At 39.1% G+C, this 21,994-nt stretch overlaps 1 protein-coding gene across 5 annotated transcripts in view; it reads right to left on the bottom strand.

The window, feature by feature from the left end:
* The window catches only part of CREM (cAMP responsive element modulator), a 94,905-nt gene that overhangs the window by 34,799 nt on the left and 38,112 nt on the right, over nucleotides 1–21,994 (bottom strand). For 3 of the 5 annotated variants that reach the window (XM_049776559.1, XM_049776561.1, XM_049776562.1), the window contains exons 3-5: nucleotides 11,750–11,896; nucleotides 8,645–8,742; nucleotides 7,976–8,118 (exon numbers count right to left, since the gene is read on the bottom strand). In XM_049776559.1, coding sequence (XP_049632516.1) covers nucleotides 7,976–8,118; nucleotides 8,645–8,742; nucleotides 11,750–11,896 — 388 coding nt within the window. Of the gene's footprint in view, nucleotides 1–7,975; nucleotides 8,119–8,644; nucleotides 8,743–11,749; nucleotides 11,897–18,917; nucleotides 18,996–21,994 lie in introns of those variants that run through there. The other 2 variants (XM_049776563.1, XM_049776564.1) reach the window with 1 other exon arrangement.

Here is a 21,994-nt window from a genome sequence, read left to right as displayed (position 1 = left end):
TCCCATATGGTTTCCCGAGCCTGCCAGGAGGGATTTCTGAACTCAAAGCCAGGAGTAACCCCTGAGCACAGCCAGGTGTGACCCAAAAACCAAAACAAAATAAAATGAAAAAATAAAAACTTTAATACAGTTATTTATGTTGAAGGCTCCCAACCAGTGCTCAGAGCACTGTGTGTGATATAGTTGGACCCCAGCAGCTAAGGTCACCAGGGCCTTCTGAGTGGTGGTCAGCAGACATCATGGCGACACCCAGTCTGGGGGGAAGGGACAGGCAAATGCTTCAGGCTGATTTATTTGGGGAACAGTACAGGGTGAGTCTCACCGAACAATACTGGGGGTAGCTCCTGGCAGTGAACAGGAGACCATGTAGAGCCGGACTGAATCTAGACTTCCCTCATACAAAGCACACACTCAGCCTGTTGAGCTCTCTCCCACCCTTAGGTTAATCATTGTAAAATAAAATTATTGACCCATACTAGGCCTGTTAGTAATCAATGAAAAATTTAAAAATTGGGATGGGGTGCATTGGGGCTACATCCAGTTATGCTTGGAGCTTCACTCAGGGATAACTCCTGATGGGGCTCGATGATCATATGAGGTGCTGGGTCTAATCCAAGTCATTGGCCAAATACCCTGCTTGCTGTCATATTTTTCTGGCCCCTATTAGTTTTACTTTCAAGGTCTAAGCTTGATTAATGCTTTCTTAGACTGAAAAATGTAAATGGGGCATAAAAGCTCTTCTTATGGCCAGTTTTACTATTAACAAAAACAATATGAAGAGTTCACACTTGTCTGAGTGTTCATTTACGTAATACTCAAAGCAGGGAGTAAGAGTGTTTTATTATTTTAGATACAATACTGAGTTTCCTCTAACTACTTCTTAATAACATTAGTTACATTAAGTAGTCCAAATTGAATTTAATGTACAACTAGATAATATAATCTATATTAAATGCTATCTGAATGTCCATCATGAGTTGAGTCAAGCCTGCTAGCAAGTACTGGCACTAGGTAAAGATTCAACTGTTGTCCTAATTACTCAGAGGTACCCTAATATATTCCTCCAAAAGTCTCATTTTAGGGGCCGAAGTGATAGCACAGGGGTAGGGCATTTGCTTTGCACACAGCAGAGCTGGGACAGACCCAGCTTGGTCCCACGAGCCTGCCAGGAGCAATTTCTGAGCACAGAGCCAGGAGCAACCCCTGAGCACAAGCCGGGTGTAGCCCCAAAACCAAAATATCAAAAATAAAGAGTCTCAATTTAGCTGTACCTCATAATAAAGATGAATGATGGATACACTGACCTTAAATTAATATGTAGTTTGTCTAAATTTAATTTATTAATTTACTGAGTATTTTTCTGCTAAATTAGTGTTAGTGGCTATATAAGTGTTTAATCTATATCTTTATGTAGTTATAGTTTTTTATTAAGTTTCAAATCAGTCTTAGCTCAAGTATGGCTTTCCACTTTACTAACAACCATCTATCATGTATCCAGGATAATAAAAAACATTAACTAGTCCAAGCAATAAATCGTAAAAAAGGGCCCGGAGACACACAAACGCACAGCGGCGTTTGCCTTGCAAGCAGCCAATCCAGGACCAAAGGTGGTTGGTTCAAATCCCGGTGTCCCATATGGTCCCCCGTGCCTGCCAGGAGCTATTTCTGAGCAGACAGCCAGGAGTAACCCCTGAGCATCGCAGGGTGTGGCCCAAAAACCCAAAAAAATTAAATAAATAAAAATAAATAAATCGTAAAAAAAAAAATCCTAGCATGCAAAACGTTTAAATTTCTGCTATTTCTACTATATACTCATACTGACATTAAGTAATTATTCTCAAAGTCAGTAAGAGACACATTAAGCAATTTATTTATTGATTGATTGGTTGGTTTTTTGGGCCACAGCTAGTACTCAGAATTTATTCCTGGCTCTGTGCTCAGAAATCACTCTTGGTAGGCTTGGGAGACCATATGGGATGCCAGGAATCAAACCTGGGTCCATCCTGGGTCGCTGCATGCAAGGCAAATGCCCTACAGGTATATGATCCCTCTAACTCCAAAAAGAGACACATTAATTAAGGAGTAAAAAGTAACTTTTGAATAGAAATTTTAATTTCAGGTAAGATTTTGTTTTGTTTTTGAGTCACATCCAAAAATGCTGAATGGTTATTCCTGGCTCTTCCTTCACTCATGAATCACTCCTGGCAGGCTCCAGGGACCATATGGGATGCCAAGGATCAAATGTGGGTCAGGCACATGCAAGGCAAGAGCTTTACCTACTATCTTGCCAATAACATAAAGATAAGATTTTAAAATCTTATATAATAAAAAAAGAAGAGAATGAAGAATGATTAGTGTGGTACACTTAAAATAGATTCATGAACAAAGGAAGTAGAATTTATTTAAATTAAGCTTTCATCTGATTTATTTTCTCCTTTTAAGTCCTAAACCTATATATATAAGAACTAATTAAAATACACAGTTGTGTAAATATCTTTACAATTTTAAAACTTCTTCATTTTAAATAGTAACAAAAAGGTTAATAAACAAAATTTTATTGCATTAAGTCAGAACAGCAGACCCAATTCCATGTGATTCTTTATGAGCACAAAAGAGAACTTTGAGTACCTGTGCCTTAAAGGTCAAGATGCATAGAGCAGAAGAGAGATTAAAATAAGTCTCATTCTCACGCTGTAACAAAAATAGCAACACCAAGGTTAAAAGCCAGACGTACACTAAGTAGGCACCTTCTGTGGTGCCTGAAAGTTACCATGGAAGAATGCAAGCAACGTAACTCTGAAGATTAAAACACAGCAGCATTTACTTTAAAATGCATGAGTATACCATGTGCCATCTCCTTTTATGAAGAATTGAACAGTCATTTCTTCACGAATCTCCTGAGAATTCTGTACTCTTTTAAGGAGGTTCACCAAGTTCACATATTTTATCACAGTGAATTTTGGATTGATCCACTTACCTTGGGTGTCTAAGAATCCAGAAAAAGGTGAGCAAAGAGACAGGAGACATTGAGAAAAAAAAAAAGCAAGACTTGGAAGACATGGGTGTTGGTCCTCAATTGGCAAGGGATTAGAACCAGGAATACACAAGACAAAATGCTGTCTTTAAAGAATTAAACATTTCAAATATTTAAATTTCTGCAGTTGCTTCCACTTGCACTTATGAATTCACTCCCTTTCATTGTAATCTTAAATGCACTGACATTTTTAGCTAATTCTAAAAGTATGTGAACTCCACATCATTCAGAAATATTCTCCTGAGACAGAATACGTTTTCTTCAATTGGAATGAATGTTAACTGACTTACAACAAACCTTTCATCAAGATCTGTGTGTCCAGTAAAGATTTTTCAAATGTAGTTTACATTCTTAGTGTTACAACAAAAAATATGTGTGTGTTTCAAATTATTTTTCCTATTCCTACTAAGGCAATTATTTTTTGGTTTGGTTTGGGGTTTGTTTGGTTGGTTTTGGACCATACCTGATGGTGCTTAGGACTTACTCCTGGTTCTGGGATCTGTGACAATTCCTGTAGGGTTAGGGGAGACAACCATATTGTTCTAGCCCCCAGAGACAATTCTATTCTTTTTTTGTTTGTTTGTTGTTTGTTTTTTGGCCACACCCAGTGACACTCAGGGTTTATTCCTGATTATGCACTCAGAAATCACTCCTGTGGCTTGGGGGGCCATATGGGACACAGGGGATCGAACCGTGGTCGGTCCTAGGCTAGTGCAGGCAAGGCAAACGCCTTACCCCTTGTGCCACTGCTCCGGCCTCTCCCCCAGAGACAATTCTAAGACAACTTCTTACTTTTTGTAATAGTAATGATAATAATAAAAGTTGAGGGCCTGAGATGTGCTTTGCAAATGTGAAACAATCTGGGTTCAAGTCCTAATAACACAAGTCCCTCACGAGCGCCTGGGGGAGGTGCCCACAACTAAGAACCACAGCAAATCAAAATAATAAAGCTAACTTCTAACAGATGGCTTTCTTTTTTTGTTGTTTGTCTGTTGTTGTTTTGAGCCTCACCCAGCAATGCTTAGGAGACCATATTGGATGTCAGAAATCAAAGTTGGTTGACAGCATGCAAGGAAAATATTCTACCTGCTGTATTATTACTCTGGCCCTGAGAGGGCTAATGTTCAACTATTAAAAGTAAATGTCTGGGGGCCGGAGAGATGGCATGGAGGTAAGGCTTTTGCCTTTCATGCAGAAGGTCGGTGGTTCAAATCCCGGCATCCTACATGGTCCCGAGCCTGCCAAGAGCGATTTCTGAGCATAGAGCCAGGAGGAATCCCTGAGCGCTGCTAGGTGTGACCCAAAAACAAAAATAAACAAACACAAACAACAAAAAAGTAAATGTCTGTACATAAGAAAATCTGATTATACTTATAATTTCATTTCAATCTTAAAACAAAATCCTGTAATTCTTTTTATTCTTGACTCCAATTCATTCTATCAAATTAAAAATAACTTCAAACAAGAAAGAAGAAAAGGAAACAAAATGGAATTTTGAAGAAAGTTATTATAGATAAAAGTTGAAGAATTCATTAAATCCTCCCCAAACATTTTTCAAGAAAAGATTATGAACGCCTCAACAATTTGTACACACATATGCATGGAACAATCTCTTGGGGCTGCAACTGTGACTCAGCCATAAAACTTGGGCTTTGCATAAATGAGACCTGGTTCAGACACTGACACTGAAAAACTTTCTACTTTAAAGAAAAAAAAACCTTTTGACACTCTAGTTAAAAAAGGACACTAGGGGCTGGAGATATAGCATGGAGGTAAAGCATTTGCCTTGCATGCAGAAGGACAGTGGTTCGAATCCTGGCATCCTATATGGTCCCCCGAGCCTGCCAGGAGCTATTTCTGAGCATAGAGTCAGGAGTAACTCCAGAGTGCTGCCGGTGTGACCCAAAAACAAAACAAAACAAAAAACATACCAGTAACTTTTACTATTTCCAGATATACAGGAATACCAAATCACTAACATTTTTGTTCACAATTATTCCCAGCAAGAAATATGTTTTACCTTGCACATGGCTAACCCAGGCTCAAGCCTTAGCATCCCATATTGTCCTTCAAGCCTGCCAGTAGTAATTTCTGAGCACAAAATCAGGAGTAACCCGAGTGCCACTAGGTGTGGTCCAAAAAATTTAAAAAGAATAACCATGGGGGCCAGAGAGATAGCATGGAGGTAGGGCATTTGCCTTGCATGCAAAAGGACAGTGGTTCGAATCCCGGCATCCCATGTGGTCCCCCGAGCCTGCCAGGGGTGATTTCTGAGAGTAGAGTCAGGAGTAACCCTTGAGTGCTGCCGGTGTGACCCAAAAACAAAACAAAACAAAACAAAAGAGCAACAACCATGATCCAATGCCACTAAATGTTCAAGAAACTCATCTTAAAGATAATACAGCCTTTTTGTGAAGCAATACATGGGAATTTTTACCAGGGGACAGCCTACAACAAACAACCTCAATTGAAGTAAGTGCAAGATCCTTGTATGGGTCCAAATTAAGATACGTAAGAGATATACCATGACTGCATTGGTGACCAACAGATAAATGGTTAACTTCTAGGCACACAAATTTCTAGACCTCATTTAGAATACTGACTCCACTCCCGCTTCAGCCATACTGACACAGACATTAATGTAGAGCCCCTGCAGCAAGCCCTCATTGAAACCCAAGAAGTAAAGGTTTGGGGCATTGGTTTAAAGGGAAAATGCAATATCTGTCTGTGAGACATTGATTGCACAATGAGTTGCATTTCTGTTTCCTTCCAAATAGCACAGGTCTTCCCTCCACTTTTTACTTATATTTTATTTATTTATTTATTTATTTATTTATTTATTTATTTATTTATTTATTTTGGGGGGTTTTTCGTTTTTGGGTCACATCCGGCTGTGCTCAGGGGTTACTCCTAGCTATATGCTCTGAAATAGCTCCTGGCAGGCACAGGTGACTATATGGGACGCCGGGATTTGAACCAACAACCTAAGGTTCTGGGTCGGCTGCTTGCAAGGCAAACGCCACTGCTGTGCTATCTCACAGGCCCCTCTTATCTTTTCTTTGTCCTCACAGTGACACCAAGATTCAGTCATTTTGTTTTATTCCCAACTTCAGAGACTGACAAACTTTGAATGCAGAAATAAAGCAGTCTGCTCTGATCAGCTAGTAACTGACAGGACATTCTTCCTCATATCATCTCTAGTGTCCACATTCTCTTAAAACTGGTTCCACTATTTCAAAATTTGTAGTAAGCACCTAGACAAATAACAGACAGTCTCCTTTTCTATCTCTTCTATTCCTAAGTAGCATTACAGTCAATCATAGAAAGTTTGAAAATTAAAGCCTCCAGATCATCACCCTCGTTTTTGGAAATCTTAGCATTACTTCAGCAGCCTTTTCAACCTTCAGGGGTCTGACAACTAGAAAATGTACAAGCTGCCCCCGATGTGCTCTTGCATGTCCACACACTGACCTCTCTCTGTTAGAGAGCAGGAGCTCACACACCCACACCCACAAGCTTGGTGAGAGTTCCAGTGGACCTGACAAAAAAAATCAAAATCAGAGAAGTGATTAAAAAGTAAAATTGACAGTAAAAATGTTGAGGTCAATTTTGGGGGGCAGTGAAAATAGTTTTCTTTCTCTAATGCAGACTTTGGTTACAGCCATCAGTGTCCTATAGAGGCTATAGACAAACTATAGCCCAGTTTTGTCAGTTTATTATAGTAGGAGGGACTCAAAGCACTAAAATTACCGGAGGAGACTTGACTTACTACTGCAAATCCACCATAGCTATCAGAAAACAAAATAAGCGATGATTCTCATGATGTTTCCATGTTAAGATTACAACCTTGGGCCCGGAGAGATAGCACAGTGGTGTTTGCCTTGCAAGCAGCCGATCCAGGACCAAAGATGGTTGGTTTGAATCCCAGTGTCCCATATGGTCCCCCGTGCCTGCCAGGAGCTATTTCTGATCAGACAGCCAGGAGTAACCCCTGAGCAATGCCAGGTGTGGCCCAAAAACCAAAAAAAAAAAAAAAAAAAAAAAAGATTACAACCTTCCTGTAAAAATCGGATTTTAAGTCTCAAGACTTGTCCTAAATATTACTACTTTTAAAGGAAAATAGAAAAATATATCTAAAGCCCTAATACTGTATTTTGATCAACACATTGATTACTGTCATTCATTTTCCAGAATCTAAGGAGCATCTTTTGTTTCAAAATCTTTTTGTTGCCTTTCTTTCCTTATTTTAATTTTTGCTAAAGTACTTTTATGGAACAAATGTTCCTTATTTTTGTAGAAAGGGTTAGTGCTTTAATTGGAGGGGGAAAAGCACAGAATAGCTCATTAAAATGCACAAGACTAAGTATGAACGTTATCTGTTTATTTAAAGCTTTTAGAGCTTAAGATTTCAAGTAAAAATGATCTGTTCAATTGCTATAGCTTAAAAAAATAAGCTACTTTCCATTCTCTTCTAGGAAAAACGGTGGCACAAATTAACACAATAGAAAACAGTGAAAACAATCAAAAGTAAAACATAATTTAAAAAACATGTACCTCTTTTAGTCAATATAAATAAGTTGCTAATGACAAAAGGCTAACAAGAATAAAATACATACATATCTTATGTTTGCATGCATCATAAAGACAACAGAAAACATGAATTTTAAACTTTTACTAGACAGAAATATAAACATATAAATAGAAAAGAAACATTCCCTTTGTTTCCACCCCCAAGTTTTCTTCTAAAGTCAGAAAAGGTTTTTTTGTTTTGTTTTACTTTTCATTATACAGATTTTCATTATCAGATACAGATCAGGTTGGATTATTAAGATGCATTTAAAAAAAACACAGAATAATTAATGCCAAAGCCTGGGTTGCTTCAGTGTGATTAGAGAAGACTTAAAGCTAGCACTGTACCATATCAAATTGCAGCATACATACTGTATTGCCCCGTGCTAGTCTGATAAATGCTAGTCGGTACTGCCATGGTAGCAATGTTAGGTGGTGTTCCTTCTTCCTCTGATTTTTCTTCTTCAATCTTGGGAACACCAGGCACATCAGAGGAAAGCTCATTCAATATTTTTCTAAAATATAATTTATCATAAATAACTTATTAGTTATTTTTGTTGTTGTTAGCTTGTTGTTGTTTTTTTTGGGGGGGGGTGTGCTCAGGAAGTGCCCTGGACGTGCTCATGACTTATTCCTAGTTCTGTACTTGTAATTACTCCTGAGGGGGCTCACATGGGATGCTGGAGATTTGAACTTAGACCAGATGCATGCAAAGTAATTGTCTTACCCACTGTACTAATGGGTTTTTAAACAAAAGCTAAATAAGAATCAATTGATGTATATCCATTTCTCCTTTTTTCTTTCTAAATTAATATCTTTATTTAAGCACCATGATTACAAACATGTTTGTAGTTGAATTTCAGTCAAAAAGAACCCCCCCCCCCGCCACCAGTGCAATATTCCCATTCTTTTTAAGGGTTTGTTTTTTGGATGAGAGGGGCACAAAATCAGCCAGACAAGCACCCTATTTGCTGTATGTACTATCTCTCTAGTTCATCTTTAAGGAAAGTATCATTACATTTGGAAACTTAATCAACTTACCTATATGAGGGTCTTCGTGATAGGATTTCTCTACGTTTATGAGAATCAATTATACCTTCTGATTCTGCAGACTCATCTGTCTCTGCAATTGTTGCTACCTATAACACAAGAATTTCTGAAATGTATCACAATATAAACGATCTGCTTCATTTTACAAAAAAAGCAGCCAAGTTGTTGTACTAAGCCAGGTGCAAGGTTGAGTGCCCAGCATTCAACGCTGCACCCATACTAATGGAGCACACAACTTGGTTTAAGAAAGAAAATGCAGGCACAAGCATTTAAGAAGTAGAAGAATGTGTGTGAAAAAAATAATTCAGAAAAAGTATGTATGTATTCAAATAAATAGCAAATTTAGTATTTATTTAAATAATTAAGTGCAGGGCGAAGCGATAGCACAGCGGTAGGACATTTGCTTTACACATGGCTGACCCAGGACGAACCTGAGTTCGATCCTTGGCGTTCCATATGGTCCCCTAAGCCAGGAGCGATTTCTGGGCACATAGCCAGGAGTTATCCCTAAGTGCCACCAGGAGAGGCAAAAAACCAAACCAAAACAAACAAACAAATAAGTGCAAAGCAAACAGAGTTGGAATATCAGGAGTGGCAATTCAGGAAAGGATTAAATAAATATAAGATGCTGAAGACCTAAAACTCTACCCTGATGGGGGCCAGAGCAGTGGCACTAGCGGTAGGGTGTTTGTCTTGCATGCACTAACCTAGGACAGACTGCAGTTCCATCCTCCACCATCCCATATGGTCCCCCAGCCAGGAGCAATTTCTGAGTGCAGAGCCAGGAATAACCCCTGAGCATTACCGGGTGTGGTCCAAAGACAAAATAAAACAAAACAAAACAAAAGAGACCAAACCCTGAAAGTACTGTGAAAAATCCAACCAGGAGTGGCAAAGGTACAAAAACCCCACCTACATATCACTGTCCTATTCACAATACCAGAATGGACTGAAGCTGGGTCTTCAAATTAGATGTTACAGAGGTCAAAAGGGAAAAATATTAAAGCAAAAAGCCTGTTCAATTTGAGATTTATATTTTAAAATATTGGGACTTAATAGTGAGGGCTCCTGAAGGAGCTCCTGGCAGTGAGCAAAGGGACTATATAGATGGAGTCTTGGGGATTGAATCCCGATAGGCTGTGTGTGAGGCAAGTATCTTACCTGCCCCAAAATTAAACCTTTTTAAATGTCAACAATGCAAGCAGGAATATATATTTTCTAGGCACATAATATGTTCATCCCAACAAATGACCATGCCATTTCTGGACATGGACATTCCACACACAAGCACTTTCATTAATATCTAGAACCTATTAGGAAAAACAATGTACTTTATGAGATAATCAATCACATATCATTGCTAAATATTGGTCATGTGAAGGAGGCTACTGTTTCACTCATCCTAGTGAGATGAGAACTGAAATTCAATCAGGATTAAGTGGCTGGCAGACTACTCCATAAGGAGGTACCGAAGAGAAGAATACACTGGCTACAGCTTGGACTCATTCAGCAAAATGAAACAAAAAAAATCCTCCAGCACTTCTTCCTAAATTAAATCAACTGATTAATAAATTCAAAGTGTACTGAATATAAGACACCCTTCCAAGACCAAGCAGCTTAAAATGAAGTAAAACTATCCACATACCAACAAAAGTCCTATTACACAAAGGAGAGCCAAGAGAGTCAGAGAATGAGAAACTCTTGGAATCAAGGAAAAAGGATAATGAGGAGGAAGACACCTATACTTTGGAGCAATCCAGGGAGAGATATCCATGCTGCATATTCCAATACCTTTGATGCAAGTGGGTTTCTCTCAGATACTGTGGTGCAACTTTGTCCTCATTCTGCAATACACCGTGTGCAAATATGAAAGAATGGTATCACGGTCTACATTTTTCCTCAGACATTTTTGACAATTCAGCTCAAATAACTTCAACATTTAAAGAATAACAAATAAACCTTAAAAAAGGGATGGAACTAAGCTTAGTAAAGAAAAGTATGCAAAGGCATCCTTTACAGCCTTCCCATAAGCCAGGAGCTTCTCTACCTTTTTTTATCTTCCTTTTCCTTTTCTTAAATAGTTCTTTTCTGGATTTGGGGAGTGGGATGAGAGCATGCTAAAAATTATGACTACAGATAAAAATGTCTTAGTGTCAAAAATATTAATGATTCATAATCAACTTCAATAATAAGTAATGAAAGATCTATCTTGATCATAGTCATCATCATAATTACACAAAAGGAACCAAGGTTGAGTCTAAAAGTGGCATTTGATGTATAACAAGGTATATAACGAAGTAAGTAACAAGATCTTAATGACTATGGATTATACATATTAAATTTAAAATAGTTTGCTACCTACCCACTAATATGAATATTCATAAAAATAGCATTAGTGCTAGTAATATATATATTGCTTAAGATTACATCATCAGATATCTAAGATTCTTCAAAAAAAATTTTTTTTTTTTGGTTTTTGGGTCACACCCGGCGGTGCTCAGGGGTTACTCCTGCTGTCTGCTCAGAAATAGCTCCTTGGCAGCCACGAGAGACCATATGGGACACAGGATTCGAACCAACCACCTTAGGTCCTGGATCGGTCTGCTTGCAAGGCAATTACCACTGTGCAATCTCTCCGGGCCCTCTTCAAAATTTTTTAAGCAGCCTTGGAGAACTCTGCTACATAAATCTTGAGTTTTAACAGAGCTAAATAGCTTGAAGAAGAACTGGGTATCTCACAACAAAACTGACATTCTTTTTGTTGTTGTTGGTCTATAACTGGCGATGATTAGAGATTACTCCTGGTTTAGGAATCATTCCTGGCAGACTCCTGGGGGACCATATAGGATGCTGGGGATCAAAGCTATGTCATTGGCATGCAAGGCAAGCACCTTCCCTGCTGTGCTATCACTCTGGCCCAAAAACTGCATCTCTTAAGTTAGATCTAACAAGGCAAAAATACACTTCACACAAAGAAGGAAATTCTTCCAAATGTCTAATAAAAGGATTTGATAACAAAATACAAAGAAAAAAGACAATAAATAAATTAGTAAAAAAAAAAAAAAGTCAAAGACAATTGATCCAGAATGAGCTGACCTGAACAGTTTGTATTTGTGGTGACTGAATAACTGAAGACTGCGGGGTCTGAATTACTCCCTGGACATGAACAGTTTGGCCTGAAGGTAGCTGTACTAGAGTTACAGCTGGGGAGCCTCTTCCGGTGCCTGATCCAGCTACAGAAACCTGCAAAAATGATCATCGTTGAGGAATTAGGCTGAGTCTTTCCAGTTCACTTAGGTTTATTTATTTATTTATAAAGAAATACCATTCCCTACTATAACTTAGCCCATTGTTTCTTTGTTTCCTGCTTCTAAGAAATGACACGCTGGGACACTTACCATTAGGAGGTAGTTACAGTCCTGGAACAGTCATTCTCTGATGTGATAGATATTAAAGAACCCATGCTCCTCACTTTCCGTTCCCATGCTTCGGTGGCTAAGAATATTCCAAGCACAAAGTTCTAAAGCAGTTAAACTACCTCACTGCGACCTCATAACTACTAACAGTGAAGTCTCATTTAGGCCAGAAGTTATCCTCTTTAATGTCAATGAAATGGGAGATAGAACTGAAATGTGGTGAATATTTTTAATAAGTGAAATGTTTGGCATATGATATTTCAATTATGACTCCAGGTGCAAGCTAATGCCCATTCTCTAAAACAGATGAAAATCACATTATTTTTGTCTCTCCCACCATAATCACACAAAAAGGCAGAAAACCAAAAATAATTCCAGGCCCTCTCTAACACAGAAACAGTACTGACCCAGAAAATTGTTCATGCTTTGGAGTTAGTTTGGTCCTATTACACTTAACTTTCCCCTGGGATTCAAAGAGAAAGACAAGAAGAATTATTTAATTTTTATGGAGAAACAACAGCTCCCAGAGTCCTTCAAAGTGTTCAAGTGAGACTCCTTCATACCAGCAAAGTACAGTATTATTTACTCCTCTTGCAATGAAATCTGCCAGGTTTTCTAACTAGTAACCTCTCACTTGTACTTGGCCTGTGTAATCTAGAAACTCTGCCTCATTTTACTGTTTCATTACCCATTATGATTTACACAAAACAGTCATTTTGAAAACGAAATCTGCTGCCAGTTTTTATTACAATTGGTAGAATTATAGCATGTAAAACAAGTTTTGGGTTTTGTATTGTGTGTATGTATGGAGGGAAGCTATCTTGAGCCACACCTGGAGGTGCTCAGGACTTTCTCTGGCTCTCTGCACTCATGGATCACTCCTGGAAGTATGACCGCTCCTTGGGTGACCACATATGGTGTCAGGTAGGATGGCCCACCTATTCACTTTCCTACAACTCCAGCCCCTCTAAAATAAGTTTTTTTTTTTTTGGGGGGGGGGGTGTCACACCCGGCAGCGTCGCTCAGGAGTTACTCCTGGCTCTGAATGCAGAAGTCATTCCTGAGAGGCTAGGGGGACCATATGTCTAAAACAAGTTTTGAAGAGAGCCTCTGTGGGATGTATCACTGTAAACAAAGATCACTATTTCTAAGAATTTATAAATCTAGCCTTCTGACAAGTAACTATAAAATTAATTTTATCACACTATTCTCTAGCAAGGAAAACGTCTTTGCCACTTCAAAAGTGAAGTGTTTTTTGTCTATTCAAGAGAACTTAAAGTTGAACCCTGTTCAAGGGGAGAGGCTCTAGGACAGAAAGTAGGATTAATCAAACCCCTATAAAATAATAGCATACCAAATAGTGTCAAATTAATTGTTCCGTTGCATATGCCATAAAGCCAGAGAAGTTCAAAACAAAAAGATAGGTATGGGCCTGAACAATTATTGAAGGTGTGTATACAAGACATACCATAAGTAAGGCATTATTTAATGAGTCTGAATAATAGTTTGATAACAAAGTGAGAAATGAGGGCAGCCTAATATGCAGTTCTAGGCAAATTCAACATACCTGTCTTAAAATAATATGGTCTACGTTATATGCCAAGGGTAAGAACAAGGTTAGCCCATAATGGAACTAGTAGACTAACAATAAAAGTTTACAACAATAAAAAAAAAACAAAATAACCAATAACACATCAGGAGATTTGTTCTACAAATGTTTCCAGCACAAAAGGCAATCCTTTAAGAATTATTAATAGGGGCCGGGCGGTGGCGCTGGAGGTAAGGTGCCTGCCTTGCCTGCGCTAGCCTAGGACGGACCGCGGTTCGATCCCCCGGCGTCCCATATGGTCCCCCAAGAAGCCAGGAGCAACTTCTGAGCGCATAGCCAGGAGTAACCCCTGAGCGTCACAGGGTGTGGCCCAAAAACCAAAAAAAAAAAAAAAAAAAAAGAATTATTAATAGACATGTACCAGGGCTTGAACAATAATACAGTGGATAGGGCTTCTGCCTTGCATGCAGCTGACCTAGATTCAGTCCCAGGCACCCCATATAGTCCTCCTAGCCTGCAAGGAGTAACTCCTGAGCAGAGTCACCAGGTGTGGCCCAAGAAAACAACAATGAAGTCAGTTTAAAAAAAAAAAATCCGGGGCCAGAGTGGTGGCACAGCGGTATGGCATTTGCCTTGCACGCGGCTGATATAGGATGGACCACGATTCGATCCTCCCCCCACGGCATTCCATATGGTCTCCCAAGCCAAGAGTGATTTCTGAGCACATAGCCAGGAGTAATCCCTGAACATTACTGAGTATGGCCCAACTCCCCCCAAAAAAGACATGCATCTCTGTATAAACTGATTATCAAAAGATATGCCTTTCACCATATAACTATTTCTCAAACAGTTTAGCCTCAGGAGACCTGAGTATTTTAGGGTATTTTTATACTCTAAAAATAATGTTGGGTAACATCAGAGCTTTTGCTGATATGATTTATTTCCAGTAGAATATGGTAAACATTTAATAAGCAGCTCTTAGGAAAGTAGACATTTAATTTGTAAGTTTTTCTAATTCCTATGATGTAAACATAAATATTTGTGCTGTGACAGATTTCAGGTTACCAGCAATATATTCAGGTTCATACTGAATGCACAGCTAGCAATCGTAAACTAGAGCCAGCAGGACACATTATATATATGGGTAGCTACCAGAATGGAAATCCAAACTGCATACTTTTTTTGTTTGTTTTTTGTTATTGTTGTTTTGGGAGGGCACATCCAGTGATACTTCTGGCTATCAGCTAAGAGTTAGCTCCTGGCTTGGGGGACCATATGGGACACCACGGATTGAACCCAGGTCCGTCCTGGGCAGCCACATGAAAGGCAAATGCCCTACTGCTAAGCTATAGCTCCGGCCCCAAACTAAACATTTTGTTGTTGTTTTTGTTGTTGTTTTGGGGTCACACCTGGCAGTGCTCAGGGGTTACTCCTGGCTCTATACTCAGAAATTGCTCCTGGCAGGCTTCAGGGGACCACATGGGATGCGGAGATTTGAACCACCGTCTTAAGGCAAACGCCTTACCACTGTGCTCTCTCCAGCCCCAAAACTAAACACTTTTAATGGGAGCTTAATCATTTCTTTAAAAAATAAATAAATAAAAGTCATCACATGTATAAGTAACATTACATTAATAGTAATTTACCAAGAATGTGAACATTTTTACTTTTGTTTTGTTATGTTTTTGGGTCACACCAAGCGGCACTCTGGCTCTACGCTCAGAAATCACTCCTTGCACTTAGTGCTCCTACCACTTGCGCCAACGCTCTGGCCCCAATTCCTGCATGATTTTTACCCCTGTATAAACTACCCTTTTGCTCTTTATCCCTGTATAACTACATCATAAAATGTAGTTATTTGGAAACAATACTTTAATGGGTTAAGTAGGTCTCAGAAATGTTGACACATTTCATAATACACTATGAGAAAAATCACATTAATTAAAATTAGCATTAAAGAACTATAAAGATTGGGAAACTATAAAGCTCAGAAGGCAAATGCAGGTTTTTAGTATTTATACTTTCTCCATAAAGGCTTTAAATTTGTCAGCAATAAACTACAAATAATTTTCCTAGAAATAAGTTTCATATGCTTTGAGAAAATGTCTTCTAAATACTCATTGAAGTTTAAGTAGCCATCATTTGATTATCAGTCACTCACTTAGGCAAAATTTCTAGAAGAATGAAATTAGGGGCTGGAGCAATAGCACAGAGAGTAGGATGCTTGCCATGAATGTGGCCAACTTAGGTTCAATCCCTAGCATCCCATATGGTCCCCTGAACACCATCAAGAGTTGTTCTTGACAGTAAAATAAATCCAAGTAGTTCCTCATGCTATTCAAATGCTTTTTTAAAAATACAATCTATAGGGGCCTGCACGATAGTACACCGGTAGGGCATTTGCCTTGCACATGTCCAACCTGGGATGAACCTGGGTTCTATCCCCCGCGTTCCATATGGTCCCCTGAGACTGCCAGGAGCGATTTCTGAGCACAGAGCCAGGAGAAACCCCTAAGCCAGGGGTCTCAAATTCAATTTACCTGGGGCCCACAGGAGGCAAAGTTGGGGTGATCCTTGAGTGCAAAGTCAGTAGTAAGCCTTGAACATTGGGGGGTGTGACCCAAACAATTAAAACAAAACAAAACAAAAAGATTCCTCCAGGGCAGGGCCACAAAATGTTGTATGGAGGGCCATTTGCGGCCCACGGGCAGCAAGTTTGAGACCCCTGCCCTAAGCACTGCCAGGTGTGACCCAACCCCCCCAAATCAATAACCTGTAGCAATAAATTTTCCATGGAAGCCCCAATTTTGTAAAATGTGCTACTAAAATAACATACCTTCACATATCGAAATTTAAAACAAGAGCTAGAATAATAGTGGAAAAGGCATTTGCCTTGCATACAGCCAACCCAGGCTCAATCCCCAGTACTCCACATGGTCCCCAAGCCTGCCAGAAGTAATCCCTAAGCACAGAGCCATAAGTAAGGCCTGAGCACTGCTATATGTGGCCCAAAATCAAAAACCAATTAGTGATATTTAAAGTTGAAAGATTTTAAGTGCAAAAACTTTATTTTAAACTGCAAGGAAATAGTAGTAAAGAATAAAATAACTGGGGCCGGAGAGATAGCATGGAGGTAAGGCATTTGCCTCACATGCAGAAGGTTTGAATCCCAGCATCTCATATGGTCCCCGGAGCCTGCCAACGATCGACTTCTGAGCATAGAGCCAGGAGTAACCCCTGAGCGCTGCTGGGTGTGATGAAAAAAAAAAAAAAAAGAATAAAATAACTGATCAGAAAGGGCAAAGAGTTCTAGTGATAAGGTGCTTGACTGGTCTGTGGCTGACGTTTGTTCAATCCCTGGCACCACATAAAGACACCCCAAACAAAGCCAGGAATAATTTGAACGTAGAATAGGAATAGGCCCCGAGAACCTCTAAGCATGCCCCCAAAACAACAGCAAAAATCCTACATGATAATAACAAGCCCTCCCTGCCTTGTCAACAACTGAATATAAGCACCTTTGAAGTATGATTTGGTTCCCATAGCCCATATGAAGGAACCAAGACAGTGATTCAAGAACATGCGTGGCATTTCCAGAGCCAAATCACATAAATAATAAAAAATCATCTTTTAGCTTAATGTGAGGCAGCTTAGTTTTAGGTGGGCTACATTGAAAGCCATGATAGGGAGACAGGAGGAAAGTATGTGGAGATGTTTCACTTAATAAGTAGTAAAAATATGGGTTGGGTGTATATGAGTTAGAATTCAGGAATTAAATACATTAGAGACAATGACAAAGAATCTATAAAGAATATTATAGTAAGAGTTTTCATACTGAGCAAATAGAATTCTAAAGAAGTTCTAGAAAGAGAAGAGAATTAAGAGCTTCCTGGGACCAGATTAACTGTACAGTGGATAGGGGACTTGCCTTACATGCAGCCAACCTAGGTTTGATTCCCGGAACCCCATATAGACCCCTACCCCCATCAGGAATGACACTGAGCAAAAAGCCAGGAGTAATCCTTGAGCATCACCAGGTATAGACCAAAATATCCTCTCCTAAAATCGACCCAAAAACAAAAATAAACTTTCCTAAAAGAAAAAAATTGCCAGATAAGCTTTACTTCCCTTGAAACAAAACATGCATACTACAGATATAAACAGAGAATTCTTTCTTATGAACATCAAATATTCCTAAGTTTTTTAATAAGCAAAATTATCACAGAAAAATCCTAGTTATGATTTAACTCACTCTTTCATTTATTCAGTACTTATGGGGAGACTTCCAGGTATATTAACGCATAAATTGAGATTATGGGCATCGAATAAAAGTTTCTGCTCTCCTAAAGCAGAGGGGGAAAAAAATGAAGAAAAAGACTAATTTCTTAAAAGACAACGTGCGGTAAGGAATCAGAGTGAGAAGTTTGGAGGAGTATGGAAAGAGGCTATTTAAGATATACTAATGTGGGGGAAAGCTCCTCAGAGGAGAGAATTTTTGTAAGTTGTAATGGCCCAAACCAGATTAAGAAAGCCATCTTGAGGGGCCGGAGAGATAGCATGGAGGTAAAGCATTTGCTTTGCATGCAGAAGGTCGGTGGTTCGAATCCCGGCATCCCATATGGTCCCCGTGGCCTGCCAGGAGCAACTTTTGAGCATAGAGCCAGTAGTAAACACTGAATGCTGCTGGGTGGGACCCAAAAACCAAAAAAAAAAAAAAAAAAGAAGGAAGGAAGGAAAGAAAGAAAGAAAGCCATCTTGAGGGCCCGGAGAGATAGCATAATGGTGTTTGCCTTGCAAGCAGCCGATCCAGGACCAAAGGTGGTTGGTTCAAATCCCGGTGTCCCATATGGTCCCCTGTGCCTGCCAGGAGCTATTTCTGAGCAGACAGCCAGGAGTAACTCCTGAGCACCGCTGGGTGTGGCCCAAAAACCAAAAAAAAAAAAAAGAAAGCCATCTTGAATATTAGTCACAGGTAACAGATAGTGAAAGAATTAAAAACAGGGGCGCCAGAGGTAAGGTGTCTGCCTTGCAAGCACTAGCATAGGACGGACCTATAGGCGGTTCGATCCCCCACCACCCCCTGCGTCCCATATGGTTCCCCTAAGCCAGAAGCGAGCCTGCCAGGAGCAATTTCTGAGCGTAAAGCCAGGAGTAACCCCTGAGCGTCAAACAGGTGTGGCCCAAAAACCAAAACAAAAGAAAAAATTAAAAAACATAAATTGTACTTAACATCCATGATTTTTGTCCATTTATAAAGTTCTAAATTGTGTAGAATGAACTCAAAGCAGACATAATTTACCTTTTTTTCCAGGTACCCTGAAGAATAATCCTCTTCTATAGGGGCCCTGAAACATAGATTATGCTGGTGCCACCACATCCACCAAAAAACCCACTCTGGAAAGTAGTTAATATAATGAAATAAGTTATGGTGATGCAACTGACAGTTTCTTGACTTGGCAAGTGAAAAAAACAATCCTAGTAATGCCACTTAGAACTGGGAAAACCTCACAATGTTGTAACAGCATTTGATTAGCACCTAGCAGACTAGCCCCAATCTGTAGCTTAGGTTCCCTTCCCATAGGGTTTATGATGTCACAGTTTAGCTGCCGATGCCATAGAGTTACTGGGCCTACATTCAAGACAGTTAATAAAGAAAAAGAAAAAATAAATTCACACTACAGATTTTGCAATCAACATGTCTACATATTACCTAGTTTATATATCTGCCGGACAAAATATTTACATATAACCTAGTTTATTAACTAAACCATAGTTTAGTTTCAGGGACAACAATGAAAATCTAACAATCTAAGCAAAAAAGCTAGAAAATAATTTTGATTTCTGCACATTAAAATTCTCTGGTATTATTTTTTTCTACAAGAAAAAAATGTGGGGCCGGAGAGATAGCATGGAGGCAGAGTGTTTGCGTTGTATGCAGAAGGATGGTTGTTTGAATCCCAGCATCCCATATGGTCCCCAGAGCCTGCCAGGAGCAATTTCTAAGCATGGAGCCAGGAGGAACCCCTGAGCACTGCCAGGTGTGACCCAAAAAGCAAAAAAAAAAAAAAAAAAAAAAAAAAAAAAAAAAAAAAGCTACGAATATTCCAAATTTTTCAGTCTGAAAACTAGAAAATAATAAATATTTTTGAATATTTTGAATATAGATGCAAAATATTTAGTTCACTTTATTTTTTTTGTTTGTTTTTGGGCCACACCCTGTGACACTCAGGGGTTATTTCTGGCTTTGTGCTCTGAAATCGCTCCTGGCTCAGGGGACCATCTGAGATGCCTCAGGATTGAACCATGGTCCATCCTAGGTCAGCTGCATGCAAGTCAAATGCCCTACCGCTGAGCCACTGCTTCAGCTACTAGTTCATTTTATTTTTTAAAGTCATACATAATTATGCTAATAAAGACACATGAAATGTAGAGTCTAATTTAGTGCCTTTGTTTTTTGGACCACACCTGGTTATATGCTCAGGAATCACTACTAGCAGTTTTGGGGAGACCACAGATGATGCTATAAATGAACCTGGTCATTCAAATACAAGGCAAGCATCAAATCTTTTGTAACATTTCTCCAGCTTCTTAGTGTCCTGAGTGTCATTTTTTAAAAAATGGTGTGGTTAAATAACTGCAGAATCAGTGAAAATTTAGCTTACTTTGAGAATATCAGCTGGAGATAATAATAGGAAGCCATCTAAATTACTACATTTTATCTGTTATCATAATTCTGAAGAGAAAGCACATGGAAGGTATTGTGGCCTAAAATCCTGTGTGTGCAGAGTGAGCATAAGCAAATACTATGAGCCATAATCTGCATATTGAGTGAGGGAAATGATCTCATTGTTTTTTATGTTTTAATATGACTGTAATATGATTAGATCTCTTTTTTAAAAATTATCTCTTAGGGGGGCCGGAGAGACAGCACAGTGGCATAATAGCTATTTATTTGTTGATAAAACAGTATTCTAGGGGACTCCAAGATATCCACAGAGGGACACTGATACTCTAGTATGGGGTACTGGAGTATCATATGTCCCAAATTGTTATAATCAATACCATTTAAATCATGGTGTCTAAATAATAACTGCAAAAAATACTCTAGCTAACCTTAATTTTTAACTTTGCTATTCCTTATAATATCATGAGTCTTATATTTATGGTTAATTCTAATTAAAGAGAAGTTTATCATTCATATATTTTAAAGTATTATAAAAAAGAATATGTACACTTTATGACTGCGCCCCAACTATGAATATGTTTGTAAACACGGTGCTGAAATAAAAATATTATTTTTAAGAAAAATCCAAAAAAATGGGGTCAGAGTGATAGCATAATGGTAGGGCATTTGCCTTTCATGTAGCTGACCAGGACAGACCTTGGTTCGATTTCGGCATGCCATATGGTTTCCCAAACCTGCCAGAAGTGATTTTTGAGCGCAGAGTCCAGAATAACCCGAGTGCTGCTAGGTGTAGCCCCAAGACCAAAACAAATAAGAACAACCACCATGACCACAGCACATAGTTGCTTCTAAGCACCAAGTTCTTATCCAAAATGATCAATTCCAACTATCATTGTCATGGTACTCTCTTCTCTGCCCTAACTTCACTTCCCTGCTTTCTTACCATGGACCAGTACTCCTGGCCTTCATTTCTATTATCTTTGATTATTATTACCATACTATCGATTTTTTATGTTCCCAAAAATGAATGTAATAATTCTATGTCTATACCTTTCCCTCTGAATCATTTCACTCAACATAATACTATCCATATCCATCCAAATATATGCAAATTCCAGGATTTCATTTTTATTAATATCTGCATAGTATTCCATTATGATATGTATCATCGCTTCTTTATCCAGTCATTTGTTCTTGGACACTTGGGTTGTTTCCAGATTCTGGCTATTGGGAATAGTACTGCTATCAATATAGGAGTGCAGACAGCTTTCTGCATTGTTTTTGGGCACCTGGGGTATATTCCCAGGAGTAGTATACTGGGTCATAAGGGACCTTTCTCCCTCTGGCAGAACTATTTTTGTTCTTTTTGATGTAAGCCAGTCTCTGTGGTGTGAGATGATATTTCTTTTTTTTTTTTTGGTTTTTGGGTCACACCCGGCAGTGCTCAGGGGTTACTCCTGGCTCTATGCTCAGAAATCGCTCCTGGCAGGCACGGGGGACCATATGGGACGCCGGGATTTGAACCACGGACCTTCTGCATGAAAGGCAAACACCTTACCTCCATGCTATCTCTCCGGCCCCGTGAGATGATATTTCATTGTTTTTTTTTTGTTTCGTTTGTTTGTTTTTGGGCCACACCCATTTGACGCTCAGGGGTTGCTCCTGGCTAAGCGCTCAGAAATTGCCCCTGG

Source organism: Suncus etruscus, chromosome 7, assembly GCF_024139225.1.
Source record: "Suncus etruscus isolate mSunEtr1 chromosome 7, mSunEtr1.pri.cur, whole genome shotgun sequence".
NCBI classification, from domain to species: domain Eukaryota; kingdom Metazoa; phylum Chordata; class Mammalia; order Eulipotyphla; family Soricidae; genus Suncus; species Suncus etruscus.
This window is presented reverse-complemented; position numbering and strand designations above follow the sequence as displayed.